Source organism: Pteronotus mesoamericanus, unplaced genomic scaffold, assembly GCF_021234165.1.
Source record: "Pteronotus mesoamericanus isolate MK-2021 breed Mesoamerican mustached bat unplaced genomic scaffold, CSHL_Meso_final contig_25, whole genome shotgun sequence".
Taxonomy (NCBI): domain Eukaryota; kingdom Metazoa; phylum Chordata; class Mammalia; order Chiroptera; family Mormoopidae; genus Pteronotus; species Pteronotus mesoamericanus.
In genome coordinates, this window is record NW_026555105.1 from 20,246,465 (window position 1) to 20,261,711 (window position 15,247).

General features: G+C 48.7%; 1 protein-coding gene across 1 annotated transcript in view; it reads right to left on the minus strand.

The window, feature by feature from the left end:
• The window catches only part of TTLL9 (tubulin tyrosine ligase like 9), a 36,919-nt gene that overhangs the window by 18,536 nt on the left and 3,136 nt on the right, over nucleotides 1–15,247 (minus strand). The window contains 5 exon segments of the mRNA XM_054573445.1: nucleotides 341–415; nucleotides 1,075–1,143; nucleotides 7,745–7,930; nucleotides 8,687–8,798; nucleotides 12,606–12,698. Coding sequence (XP_054429420.1) covers nucleotides 341–415; nucleotides 1,075–1,143; nucleotides 7,745–7,930; nucleotides 8,687–8,798; nucleotides 12,606–12,698 — 535 coding nt within the window.

A 15,247-nucleotide genomic window follows, 5' to 3' on the forward strand; every position in this document is an offset into this window, starting at 1 on the left:
GACTTTTCTCTCCCTGCCCTGACTGCTAATTCTTTGCTGGCCAGCCCGGCTCAGGAAGACAGTGATGACCTCACATATGCACAGCACCTCACAGTCTGCAAAGCCCTCGCCCGCCCACACTGTCCCCTTCAGAGACCTTGGTGAGGAAACCAAGGCCCAAAGGCCAGTCTCACATACTTGGTGAGGTCACATAACAGACCAGTGGCAGGGAGCACCGAAACCAAGGGCTTCTGGCCCCAAGGGTGGGATTTTTTGACATCCTCCCATCCCAAGCTATCTCAAGATGGAGGCAGCCAGGACTTCCCTTCCTGGGACCCAGGCCGCCCCCACGTATGCTCATGTTGCTGCCAGAGGGGCTGACAGCGCCCTGGGCCTGCTAGGCCTCCAAGCTGGTAAGCCTCTTCCCAGCAGTGCCCTGACGGTTTCATGGAAGGAATCCGGTTACACAGCGGAGGGAGGAAGTTCATTTACTGAGCACCTGCTAGGAGCCCGCTGGCGCAGGAGGTGCTGCTCGGATAGCAGTTCGGTCATCCTGCTCCTCGCGCTCCCCCTGCACCGCTATCGTGTCCAAGGGTCAGAGGGCTTCAGCAATTTTCCCAGGACCACACAGCTTCTGAGTGGTGGCAGCAGGCTTAGAACCAAGATTTCTATTGCATCGTGTCTTGGGATGTGAGGGGGGAAGGAGGAAGAAGGGAACTACTTCAGGCTCAGTATAGGATCTGGTGGGAGTTAGCCAATGTCTCCCCAGCCAGGTGAGCAGGAGGTCCAGGTAAAGAAGGCAACGTTTTCAGGTTTCAGACATATTAACTCACTGCATTCTCAGCAGGTCATATATGAGCCCTCATTTACTTGGGCACAGAGAGGTGAAGTAACTTGCCCAAGGTCACACAGCTATTCAGTGGCAAGGTCAGGATTTGAACTTAGGCAGTCTGGTTCCAGATACCTTGTACTCATGGGCAGACCTGTGGGCAGAAATTCTCTGCCGGCCCTCCAAGCTTCCAGGGAGGGAAAGAGGGGCCCTTTGTCCCAGTGAGGGCAGAGAGTTCAGGGAGAAACGGGGAGAGGTAAGCTTACCTTCCTCCAGTCCATGATGTCCTTCAGTCTCCGGAAAAGGAAGATGCCCTTCCCCTGGGACCTGGCTACCTGGGGGGATGATGGGTGCAGAAAGGTCAGCATTCAGCTCTTTGTGGTTGCTCGGCCACCCCTATGCCTGAGGCCCCTCCCCAGCTTTCCTGTCTCCATCTCCCTCATGGGCCCTCAGCGACCCCCAGAGGAAAGGCCCAGCCCAGCCCTGAAGAGGCTGGAACGGAGAAGGCGCTAAACCTGGCAGGAGGGAGAGAGAAGCAGAGAGAAAAGAGAGAGACCAACTTAGCTCACAAAGGCATCAATTGCATGAATAATACAAAAGAACAGACGATTAAAAAGCCATTTCTAACAGTTCTGGGAACATATCATCCAATTCTTTTTTTGGAAATCAATTTGCCTTCCTAATTAGGTTTTCCTTCAGCTAATACTGAAATCAGCCTGCCTTCACTGAATGCCAGCATGGATAATTCATAGCTTCACAAGAGTCTAGGGGCTGGGAGAATCTTTAATATCATGCAGAGCGGTTGGCACTAAAGGCATTACTTCCTCCTGTGACATCCTCTACCATAGTCACCTGCCTGGCCTTGCACATCCACAGTGCCAGAGAGCTTACTTCCCTTGCATACAAACACAGCCCATTTATTGCAGAATAGCTCTATTAAGCAGTCATCCAAAAGGTATATAGTAGATGCCTACTGTGTGCTAGGTATTGTGCTCTAGCAATAACCCAGACCTCGTGGAGCTTTCACAGCCTAAGCTGTATTGAGCTAAAATTTGCCCTCCATGGTTTTGGCCTCTAGGGCCTCCTATAACAAATCTCATTCCTGGGTTCTTCAGTTATTTGCAGCCACTGAGCAGGTCCCACCGAGTCATTTTGTCCTCCAGTGTAAGGGCACCCAGCAAGTGCAAACTCTCATTTCTCTCTGTTCTCCTCGAGTATGGCCCAGCTGGTCCCTGGGGGGCCCTCCGTACAATGTGGGGGCAGGCAGAGTTGTCAGGCATGGCTGTATAGGTTATCCACTCACTGCATGAAGAGCTCCCGGTCATGGGGACAGTGAGAGCTGAAATCCAGCCTTGTTCTGCCTGCTGCACTGTGTACCCTGGTTCAGGGTTGTGCATGCCCAGAAGGTGGGGTTCCCAATAGACTGTGGAGCACTGTGGTGGCTTAGGGGTAGCCCCATACAAAGCTGTTTCAGAAAGCAACGAATAATCGGTGTGCATCAAGGGCTCCCAAGAGTTCACAGCCATGCAAGATTTAAATTCACTTCACCAAAGAGGATTACCCAATGTAAACAATAAAAAGGCACTCAACTTCATTAGTCTTCAGAAAAATGCAAATGAAAACCCCAAGATGATACCACTCCATCCTCCCTAAGAATGGCTAAAATGGAAGACAGACCATATCAAGTGTCGATGAGGATGTGGAGAAACTGAGAAACTCTAGCATGTGCTGATGGGAGTAGAAACTCTTTGGCAGCACCCACTGAAGCTGAACATAGGCACCCCCGTGACCCAGCAAGTCTCCTTCTAGGTGCCTACATGTGCACATGGGCACCCACGAACATGTGCAGGAACGTCCGTGGCAGCACAACTTATAACAGCTCCGACCTCAAAACTCCCAAATGAATAAATGTTAACTTAATGGAATAGTAAACAACAATGATAAATAACAATTTACAATCAATCACATCAGTACGGAGGAATATCATGAATATGATTTTGAGGGAGAGAAACCAGGCACGATGTAGCCATACTACATAATTCCAATTATGTAAAGTATAAAAGCAGGCAAACGAATCTATATGCCACGTGACTTAGGGTATAGTGAGAGGAAAAGGGCCTGAGGGGAGGTGCTGAGGGGCTGGTAATGTTCTGCTTATGGTCTGGGGACTGGTTATTTGAGTGTGTTCTCTTTGTGAAAATTTATCAAGCTGTACCCCTGAAAGGTAGACATGTTCTGTTTTATTAAACTTCAATTAAAAAGGTTTTTTTAAGGCTCATAACTTTGAATCTAGGAACCTCACTCCCACCATTGGCTGCCTTCCCTAGAGCCATTCCCTTTCCTCCTCTTCCTGGATGGCAAACCCACCTCTCACTGTGGAGGTTGGAAAGGCCAGATACCTGTTTTTTCAGCCTCCCTTGCAGCTAGTGGAAACCATGTGACCTGTCTTGGTCAATGAGACCTAAGGAGACATCTGCTTGGGGCTTTGGGGCTTCTGGGAAAGACTTTCCTCCTTGTTAAAAATATTGGGGTTGACAAGGAAGAGGGGAGAGAGGAGGAGGAAGAGGAAGAAAAAGGCTGAGGGAGTGAGAGAGATGTGTGTGGATGGAAAAAGGGAAGGAGGGAGGAAAGAGAAAGAAATGCTTGGCTTCTTCCCTTCTTTCCTCAGATACTACGGTCTGAGGAGGTGATGCTTGCTACTGTAGCAGCCAGCTCACACTGATGAGGTGACAAGTCTAATGACACAAAGCCAACACACTGAGGATATAGAGTGAACAAAGAGAAGGAACCTGGGCTTTTAGTGGCATTCTTGAGCATGCCCCAAATCTGGAACTTCCCAGTGTAGCTTTCTTGTTACCTGAGATAATGAAATGTCTTTATTTTTTAAAGCATTGTTAGTAACTGACCTCCTAAGGGAATTATCCTAAAGAGTGAAAAATAACCTTGCTGTACGGAGATGTATCAGGGTAGTTAAGACTGGAAATCACCTAATATCTTGCTCCAACAGACTGCTGTTTCCAAAAACAATCACAACAACATTTCCAGCCCCCTGTGTTTTTCTAGGATCTTGCTACGCCCACCCTCTGCCAAGAGGTAGAGTCATTGCCCCCTCTCCTTGAATCTGGGCAAGCCTTTTAAGACTGCATCAATTAACTATGCATGGCAAAAGCAACGCTCTGTGGCTTCCAAGGCGGGGTCATGAAAGGCAACACAGCATCTGCACAGCTTTCTCCTGGGGATGGGCACCTGGAAACCCAGCCACCGTGCTGTGAGATAGCTCAGGCCACGTGGAGAGCCCCACAAGGAGAGCGACTGAATCTTCCAGGCCTCAAGCCTGGTTGAGCTCCCAGCCAACAGTCAAGACGACCCTGCCAGCTGACTGAGCGAGCCAGGTTGGCACAGCGAGCGCACCAGCCTTCAGAGGAGCCGCCCCAGTAGATGCTGGAGCAGCCGTGAGCCTTCGCTGTCGAGCGCTGCCCAAACTGGAGGCTCGAGAGCTAAATAAGACATGATTGTTGTTTCAAGGCACTGGGTTTTGGGCTGCAGAAAGAGAACCAGAACACTAACTGTAAGAAAGTGGTTCATACCAACAGTAATACCAGCAGCTAATACTCCTCAGGTGTTTCCTATGTGCCAGGCACAAGGGTTTACTCGCATTACCTCACTAAAGCTTTACAAACAAAACCCTATATGCAGCATTATTTTATCCCCCTTTTGCAGCCAAGGAAACCAAGGAACAGAGAGGCCAAGCACTCTATTCAAGGTTACCCTACCAGTAGGTGACAAATACAGGCTAATTAAATCTGTACTTCACAAGGCTGGTGCTCATGCACCTCCCGCTAAGTGCCCAGGGGTGCCCGAAATCAAATGACAAACATGGTGCTCCTTCTGAGAGTATTAATCATACTTGATAATTTGTGAGGAAACTATTTTTACACATTTTTCTAAGAAGAGATGTTATTGATTAGAAAACAATACATGGATTATTAGAATGAACGATACTTTGATTTTGTACCACCTGCGGCCACGCACAGCCCTCCACCCCCTGCCACTCCCTGCCTGTCCGCTGGGGGCCATTCATCATGTGACATTCATTGCGAGGCATTTATCTGGTGTGGCAGATGTGGCTGGTAGTCTCCCCAGCAGCCCCCCCTCCCGTTTTTCCCGTTTTACCCAAGGCCCCATTTGGATTACCTCCTCTTGTGGCCCTTTCCTCTGAGGCGGTCCCATGCCCCTGCCCTTGGTTCAGGCACGGGCCAGCAGGGTGCCAGAGGATGTCTGCTGCAGGGACTTCTGAGAATTTGTCTTCTTCAAAGGGACACAGACTACGGCGTTCCTTTGTTACTGGGGCAGGGGGAGGTGTGAGGAGGCAAAGCTGGAGCTGCGGCAGCCATGTTGTGACTCAGTAGAGCAGCCAGGCCGCTGAGCTGGGAATGGATGATGATGTTGAGCTGCCCGATAAACAATTCCTGGAGTCACCTCCCATCATTAAAGGAAATTCCCCGGGGGGCTGTAAACTTGAACAGGAAAAAAATTTTCCTCTTTATCTTCATGAACCCCTAATCAGATTCTCACGTTTCCTTTACCGCGAATGCAGGCAACAAGGCATAGTAATGTTGGCCATGTGTGGGACTGTGCTTTCAAAAGAAATCACAGTTATTGTTACATATTGTGTTATAATTGTTGCAGATATCTCAAATATTGTGTATGCTCATGATGACTTTGAAATTACGGTAACTATTGGGCCTGCCGTTAGATCCTCTTTAATTGCTCATGCAAAGCACATATATTAGTACAGCTAAAGGATGTCTTTGTAGTTGGTGTGGTGGCCGTCAGAAGGCACTCGCAGACCTCTAACTGCAGGAGGGTGACTGACTGAGAGCCCCGGCTGCTGCTGTTAAAACCTGCCCTGTGCTTGCCAGGTCTCCCTCTGGCCCCAGCCTAGAGCTGAGAACGGTGGGGACATGAAGGCCAGGCCACTCCTGGGAGACAGAACTCCTCTCATAGCAGCACGGGTCTGCGGCCTCCCCTCAGCCTTGCTGGACTTCCTTTGGCTGCATGGCAGGCTAGAAGGTTCTACCCAACCTTCCTTCACTGGGGCCTGATAGCTCCCTCAGCCTCCCCGGCTCCCTCCCCTGTTCCCTCTCCCACAGGCAAAGCCCTGGCATGTGGAATCTTATGTTGGCATGTTTCTCAGAGGACCCAGACACACAGTTGGATAACTGTTTTCGATATAGTTGCTTTCTTTTATAATCAAATATACTTTATTGTATGCTCTTATGAACACTATCCTGTGCCAGGGTCCACATATTTACCAGAGGCCAAAGAGGCCCCAGGCATGAGAACAGCTCAGAACCCCTGCCCTCTTGTTTGCGCTACTGTTAGTTTGGTTCTCCATTGTTTGTTGCCCCAAACATCCCGGCTCTTAGGAGATGGCAGTGCAAACGTGTGAGAAGTTCTGGTTGGGGTAAACTCAAAAACAGAATGCAAAAGTGTGGTGCTTCCTGTCCTGCTGCTTGAAAAGAGGCCCCCAAAGCCAAGAACAATCCAGGGTGCCCAGACTCTGAGTGAAGTGCTAACCAGCGCCGCAGACACGGGAAGACCACGGACGAGCCTGGGCCCTGACAGCCGGGCACCTGACTCCCCGCCACACCAGGGCGCTGAAGGAGCAAGCGCGGTCCTCCTCCCTGTCACCCAGGGTGTCCTCCCAGGGTCTTGCCTACCTCTCTGTCACCCAGAAGGCCTGAGCTGGCGGGAGCAGGGAATGCTTAAATGGAAATAAAGTTTGGACGTGTGCCCTTTAACCCTAGACTGGGTTTGGTCTTATATTCCCTAAAAGAGATAGCTAAGCTCTGGTCCACACCAGGTCTACTTAATCAGACACGACGGGAGTGGGGTGCTTTAATAAGCTCTCCAGAAAATTCTGAGGCACTCTCAAGGCTGAGAGTTACTGACTGTACAGTCTCATGACTCAAAGAGTTGTCCAGGGACCAGCAACAATGGCACAGTCATTAATTACATCTTACAGATGAGGAAATGGGCTGCGGGGGCGGGGGGTTGAGCGACCTGCGTAGGGTCATACCTAAGCGGCAGATACAGAGTTAGAACCCAGGCTAGTCTGGCTAGAAACACCCACTCTCCGCACCCTATGCCATAGACAGGGTGCCTGAGCTACTCAGAAGGGAGAGCAAGTGTGGGCTCATGGCGCGCGCGCACACACACACAGAGCCAAGATTTTCCTCTTAATTACAGCTGTAAAGGCCGTGGGCTGGGAAAGGAATCAACTTAATATGCGATTGCTCGTTCCCAATTAGCACAAATTATCATTTGTCTGAGAGGATAATGCCTGCTGGGAGCTGGAATCCGCAGGTGGGTTGCAGCATTCATCTGCCTAAGCCCTCGTGCTGCATCTCCAGAGCCCTCCTCCTGCTGCATCTCCAGAGCCCTCCTCGCTGCGCCTCCGGGAAGGCATGCCAGCCTTCCGGCACACCTCGCCAGGAGAGGATCAGGAGGCCTGGCTCAGTCTTTGCTCAATAAGCAGTTGTGGAAAGCTTGAAAAAATAGGCACTAGGCTCCTCCTCTTTACAGTAGGGGTGGGAGGACCTCCTTCGGAGGACCATGAGACCTGGCAGTGCAAGTACAGCTCCTCTCCGACCCCGCCACCGTTTTCCTTCGTGTCAGGAAGAAAGGTAGCAATCTGAGCTCCAAGGAGGCCCTGGATTCCCCGCCCTGAGGATCAGTTGTTCACCTACTAAACTCTTACTGAGCTCCTACTGTGTACAAGTATTCCTAGCCACTGGGTCCACACGCTGCAGAAAGGAGGAGATGAAGTCAACACTTCAGGGGAGGCAGATGATGCATATCAGGCTGAATTACCAGGCAGGGTCCTGTCCCGGGATGCTCCCTCCCCCCCAGTTCCCGGCACTGGGCACTCACAGGTTTCATGATCCAGGTGATCCCTGGGTTTTTGCGGAACTCCTCCACAAACAGGTGGTACTCGCAGGGCAGCTCGAAGGTTTTGGGGAAGAAGTCGCACTTGGCTGCCTCCAGCTTCCCTGCCTCGCGCTCCAGCTGCTTCCGGAATCGCTTCAGGTTCTTCACCATGTAGTTCTTTCGGGTCAGCTGGGCAACAGGACCGATGGGGATGGGCACAAAGGGCCGTTAGCACTCAGCCCCTGGCCCCACTCCTCCTCCCAGCCCCGCCCCTCCCAATCTGGCCCACAAACTAACAACAAGAGTAACGTTGGCTAACTAAGAGTCACTTCAGCCAGCTGGTCGATAATCATCCCCACTTTACAGGTAAGGAAACTGAGGCCAATAAAAGTTAAGTCCGTTGCCCAGAGCTATCCAGCTAAGGAGAGGCACAGCCAGGCTTTGACCCAGGTCTGTGACTCTGAAGCTCATGCGCTAACTGCTAAGCTGCACTAACCTTTTAAAATTCTCCACCACTGGCTTCTCCGTTCTCATCTTTGTGGTCTGGTTCCTCCTGGGCCTCCCTCCTGTCTCTGAACTCCGAACAGCTCTCTTTGTCCCTACCCTGAGATCATCAGAAGCGCTCAAGCATCCTGCCCCTTTGGCCCTTGCACTCCAAGCCCGCCTGACCCTCACACCTCCAGCGCTGAAACCCACCAGCCCGTGACCTCAAACCCCACCCGACATGGCCTGTTCCTCGGGTCTTAGATCTTTACTCCCTCTCACTAGGGAGCTCATCATATATCTATTCTCCATATTCTCCATGCATATTCTCCACCTGGCATGTACCCCAAAGTCCCTTCCACTTTTCACTCTGGTCCTTATAACCCCAAACTAGCTCCTGCTCATTGCCACGACCAGTAACATGAATTGACTGACTCAGTCCCCTCGGCCTACCCAGCTCACCTCATAGTGGTTTCGGAAGTGACTGATCCGCACGTGTTCGTCCATGTAGGTGTGGTCGAAGTTCTCCCGGAGCCAGCTGATGTCGCACCAGTAGAAATCCCACTCCCCTTCGCTGGGGGTGGGGTGGGACAAAGGTCATGACCAGAGGACCTCAGCACTGCCGGGGGTCTGGGGCCCAGGAAGGTACAGCGGAGGGATAAGCAGTGATGTGTCTAGTGGAGGTCTCAGGGAGGTGGCCATGGGCCGCCACTGACCACACCTACTCTGTGAGGGTAAAATGAAAACTAGAGAAACCTTGCTACAAAAATCCAGGCTGGTGAGCCCAGATACCTCCTGGCACCTATTGGCTGGACTGAGGAGTAGCCACCATGTCAGACAGGGTGCACCCTCCAGATCACAACCCCCCTCCCCCCACCCCCTTATAGCCCATGACACCAGCCACCCTCACCTGATCATGTTACCTGCCTGGGTCTTAGAAGCATCCTGGGACTGTCCCCCACCCCTCAGCTGACATTACCAAGCAGCGGAATTAAGTAACATTTACAAGCTCTTCCCTGTTCAAAAGGCCTCCTCTTACTGAACCCTCAGCGCAACAGCCCTGGAAGTGGCTAAGGTCGTGCCTGGAGCCCTAAGGCAAGGATGGGCTTGCTCACCCAGGAGAGAGCAGCGTCAGGACTCACACCCAGGCCTGCCTGACTCCAGCTTCCGACCTCACTCTTCACCAGCAGGCCAGGGGCGGGGGTGGAGGACAGAAACCAGACTAAGCTATGAAATGTGATACCAGAGCTGGGGTGGAGGTGCTTGAAAAAGATGTGAAATAAAATAACACCACCATGATTGCTTCTAATTTTTTAAAGTAAAAAGTTAGACGTAACTCAAGTCCCATGTGTATTCCTGCCTGATGCTATCTTCTCTCCTGTCCCAAAGGAAGCCATTAACCTGACTTCGATGTGTATCATTTATACAATATTTTTACAGATTGACATATACATATGTGTGTATCCATATACAGCACATGGCATTGTTTGGCATGGTTTTAAACTTTCTAATAGCTAATACTTATTGCCAGCCACTGTTCTAAATACTTTACAAATATTAACTCATTGATCCTCACAGCAACCCTAAAGTGTTAAATTCTATCATTAATCCCATTTTACAGATGAGGAAGCTGAGGCACATAAACGTGCAGGAATTCACTCAAGTTCATACAGCCAGTAAGTTGCAGAACAGGATTTGAACTCAGGCCATCAGGATTCTGAGTCCAAGCTCTGCGGTTAGAACCCCTCCTGACTATTTCCTTTCACAACCTGCTTTTCCACCAACTTTTTGTTTTGGATGAATGAATAAATAATGGATGAATGAATTAATAATAGATTAATAAACAAATAATGCAGTATTCACTCATTCACCCAACATACATATGTTGAGGTTGTCTTGGTGTCAGAGATAATGTTGGGTACAAGGATATAGGAGGAACCAAACTCCTGGCCAGGTGATGCATATAATATAATACCATAGTGAAGATGAACAATGAACAAGGAAACAAATAACTCTACAATGAGGAATTGTGAAATGTGCCATGAGTAATCCAGTAGGAGGCCATGAGGCAGGGTAGCTGAGGGGCTTATGTTGGGTGGAGGCCACCGTGTAAAGGCGATATTTTGACTGAGGTCTGAAGGGTAAGGAGGAGTGGCCAGGTCAAGGACAGTGGGGAGAGGTTTCTAAGAGAGAAGGGCAGGAAGTGAGGCCCTGAGGATGAAAAGGGCATGTTCCAGGATATGAAGAAAGGTGTGAGTGGAGGGATAGAGGTCAGGGATGATGCTGAAGAGTGGGTTAGGGCCCAACCAAGAAGGGCCTTGCAGACCATGGTGCAGATTTCAGATTCTTTTCTAATTCTGAAAGTTCATTCATTTGTACACCATCCTCAGGATTGTCATGGTCGAGTTGCTCTTAAATCACCCAGGAATATGTTAAACTGCTCAGGAAGTGCAGCAGGGATCCGGATTCCTTCTACCTTCCCATTCCGCTGTCCTTAACATGTTGTCACGCTCATCACTTCCGGAGCACAAGATGGGTGCCGCAGTTCCAGACATCACATCAGCTTTCCTGGTGGAAAGCAAGGGATGGGACAGCTCTGGCCACATCTGTTCCTAACTCTGACCTGACAGGCTAATGGTCTGAACTGAGACCTCGTTCCATCTGGAGATCCCAGACCCCAGGTTAGGTCCAAAAGGGTGGGGCCTTACCTGCATAGAGTCGTGTCTGGCATAACGGCCCTGATCTCTGGCCCTTCCTGATTTTAGGACCCTTGAGGAAATTTGGGATGAGTTATGAAGAAACCTGCGGCATGGACTCCCACACCATTAGTACCAGACAAACCCTGAGACCCTCATCCACCTCACCAGTAAGCAAGGCTGAGGAGGGGCAGGGACAGCCAGAGGTCACACAGGAAGTCAGGAGAGAGCCCCTTCCTATACACCACCCCCATGTGCCAGTTGCCTCACTCTCCTCTAATTCATCCCCCAGTCCCTCCTCCATCCTCCATTACGCCACGCAATGGGAACCAGAGATTCATCCATGGGTTCATTTGTTCCTTCAGTCACTGAGAGGCTGCTAGAATAGGGCAGAAATGAGCCTGGGTTTCTGCATACAGGCTAGGTGCAGAAAGGTGACCTCAAACATGACATTTTTTACTCTTTTGTGTCCTGTTTTCTCATCAGTAGAATGGGGATAATAATAGCACCTACCTAAGAGGTTTGCTGGATTATTCAAAGAGTTTGTGCATGAAAAGTGCAGGATAGTGCCTAGCAAGCTTAGCTATTGTTACCCAACAAATATTTATTGAGCGCCATGACAGGGTAGCTGGTTGTCCCTACCCCTCATATCCATTCTCCCCTTTTTCTATAGTAGAAATCCCAATGTTTCCCTGTAGAAATCCCAACATTTACCTATCTACATTTTCCAGATTCCCTTGCAGCTAGATATGGATACATGGCTAAGTTCCAGCCATTGGAATGGGACTCCTGGGTTGTGTTCTTCCAAGGCACGGCAAGCCTTTTCTTGCCTCCTTACCTAACTGCTCTTGGAATGTGGATGTAAGGCTGGAGCTTCACCTCACACCATGGAGGACAAGAGCCTTACTCAAGAGGTAGCAGGGTGTAAAGATGGAAGCACATGGATCCCACATTTCCATACCATTTCTAAACATCCTACATCTGTACTTCAGTGAGAGAGGTAAGTAAACTTCTAGTGTGTCAAAGCCTCTTTTACCCTGGGTCTCTGCTACATGCATCCATATCTTAACCCTCGTAACTAACATTAGCACCTAGTACGTGCCAGGTGTTGTAAGTGCATACATCTGAGTGTTCTAATGGCTCAGCATAGAAGAAGAAATGTAGGCTTAGGGGTCTAGTAACTTGTTCAAGGTTACAGAAGTGTAAGTGGCCAGGGAAGATCAGCCCTTGACCTGGACCTGATGTCACTGGACCTTGGACTTGACCTGACATGACCTGGACCTGACATTCAAGCCAGCAGGTCTGTGATGGCTGCACTCCTTGTTTTTACAAAGCACCATGGGACATTGCTGAAGACAGCAGAGATGAGCCTGGGACTCTGCATGGGTGTGGAATAACTGAACTGGGTTTGAATCCCACTTATGTGCTCTGTGACCTTAAGCAATTGGTCTAATACCTCTGAATATAATCAGATCTTGCTGGATGCTTACAATGCTTACATAAGACACAGATGGCATCAATAATGTCCCTGACACATTGTGAGCGCTAAATAAATGTTGGCCCCTGTCACAGCCAAATTGAGATGAGTCCCAGTAGCCACCTAGGGGAACTGGGAGCATAAAAAAGAGAGACAAAGGCCCGTGAGAGAAAGGGAAGGAGAGGTAAGGTTGGGGGGCGGGTCTTACTCCTTTACTTCCACCCATCCTGGCCTGTGGCGAAGGACATCCATAAGAGTATTCATAAAAGTGGTCTTGAACCGGATTGATGTTCTCTGCTCTCTGAAAGACAGGGCAATAGAACACTTGCTGAGGATCAACTATTTCTCTAGGATGGTCCAGGGACAGGAAATAAGGGGAAGGAAGAAAGGTCAAACTGCATACCTGGAAATGCCAAAAATTGGAATTACTGAATCTCAAAATTTGGCATATAGCATGCAACACTTGAAATAATCAAATTAAGAATTATAAACTCTTGGAATCATTGAAAAATAATAGCAATCATTTTTATTCAGTGCCTACTATGTGCCAGGCATGGTCTGGCTGCTTTACATGTACCATACCTCATCCTTCTATTTAATAATCAGTATTTGCAAACCCCCCTTTCTGGCACTCATCTGGGAAGGTGGAGCAGATGTAGGTTTCCGTATTCCTCCTACAAGTACAACTAAAACCCCAGGACATTATATATAGAACAAATGAAAGACACTCTATAAGATGAACAAGAGGCAGTAGACAAGCTAGAGGCTTTAATACCCAAGGAACAGCAGGGTGGCGAATTTTCTGCATGGTTTTTTTTTTTTTTTTTTTTTTGGCTCATAGATCCCAGCTATAAAAACAAAATATTTAAAATCAGACAAATACCAAATGTTGTAAGCATGTGGGGAAATGGTAATTACTCTGCAGTAGTGATGGGAGTGTAAACTGGATGAATGTTTGGAGAGCAATTTGGCATATTTAAATCATCAGATACTATTTCATACACATTAGATTGGCAAAAATCTCAAAGCTCAAGTTTTGGCACCGATGTGCTAAAATGGAAATTCCTCCCCTGCTGGTAGGAGGCACTTTGGAGATCCATGAGGCAGTATTTAGGACAGCTAAACATGCACATACGAACGCGTACTCCACCCAACCATTCTATCCTAGCTCAATACCCTAGATAGATAGTCTATATATGTACTAGGCAATATATGTACAAGGGTGTTCATTTGTAATTGTTACTATTTTGTATGGAACTAACCTGTAGCGTATACTGTTGGTGGTTCGCCCTTATCCCTCAGGCATTCACCATTCCTGTGCATGCCAGTCAGGGTGCCTTCCATGGCCAACACCTGCAGGTCTTTGCCAAAGGGCTTCTTCTGGCCCCCAGACCCTGCTCAGCTAGTGCTTGGAGCAGATCTGAAGTACCAGGGAGTTAACTGCCTCTCCCAACAGCGTATAACTGGAGTTGATGGGTAAGTCCTCCAGCTCTCTCATCACTCAGTCCGGTTAGGTCTGTGGTATGTTCTATATTATCTCCTAGGGATGCCCAGGGGGACTGAGCCCCACTTGCTCACAGCAATAACCTGTCAATAATGTACCTTTTACCGGTTTCCTTCCTTAGCTGTCTTACTTCCCCACTTTCCTGCCAGTGCTTACTGGGATCACCTTCCAGATAAATGACTTGTTCTCATATCTTTGTCTCAGGGTTGGCTTCTGGAGGAAACCAATATTAAGACACAACCTAAATGCCTTTTAACAGGAAGATGGATAAATAACTTGTGGTATACAAGGGAGCATATGGAATAAAATGTATCAAACCTACATGCACAAACATGATAAATACTGAAAATATGATTGTGTGGGACAAAAACAGGGTGTGTAATGATCGCAGTATGCCACGTATGTTACTTGTATTCCAAGCCACTCATGCAGCTAGGGCTGCCCATGTCACGTGGTTTTGGTCAACAAACGAAACACATAAGGCTAAGGAAAGTGGTTCCTGGGAAGTTTCACGGGTTTTGTGTGTGTGTGTGTGTGTGTGTTGTGTGCGTGCGCGCATTAGAGAGAGAGAGAGAGAGAGAGAGAGAGACTTTTCCCCTGCTTCTTCCCATCTTGATCATGACATGAAGGCTGGAGCTCTAGCAGCTACTTGGTGTCCAGAAGGAAAAGGTCAAGACAACCACAGAGACGCTAGCTCTGACACTGTTGAATCACTGCACCAGCCCTCCTGACTTTCTGTTATATTAGAAAGATAAATCCCATTTTTCAAAGCTGCTATTAGTTGGGTTTCCTGTAACTTGTAGCTAAACACATTTCTAATTGATATCTGCCCTAATATATGGGTGGGCCCTGTTAACTGAAGTGCTCTTTGTGTTGTTGGCGTAGGTGCGGATGTATAAGTGTAGGACCAGGATCTGGAACAGTGCTGAATTGCTCTGCATAAGAGAGTGGGAGATTTGAAATTGATGGGTTAGAGTCAGTATGGAGAGAAAGAAAGCAAAGATGGGTGGTGCATGAAAGAAGACTATACGATGGGGGTACAGCTAGGAAAGACTTGAAAGAGAGCAGAAATATCTAACGAAGTAAAGAATAGAAATATCAAAAATATTTGCCATGGTGTGTACAAAGTAAATGACCTCTTCTGACTCCCCACAAAAGTCTTGAGCAGAGTCTACATCACTCACTCCTGCTTTGTGCAAATGAATTCTATTTAGGAAATCTGAAAAGGCGCTGATTTCTGCACCCAGGTTATTGATACAGAGTGAAGCAGAAGATTGGGGTGGAGTTGACCTTTGAATTATCAGGTCATTTCCACATGGTTGTTGAAGGAGGCAGGAGAGCATAGT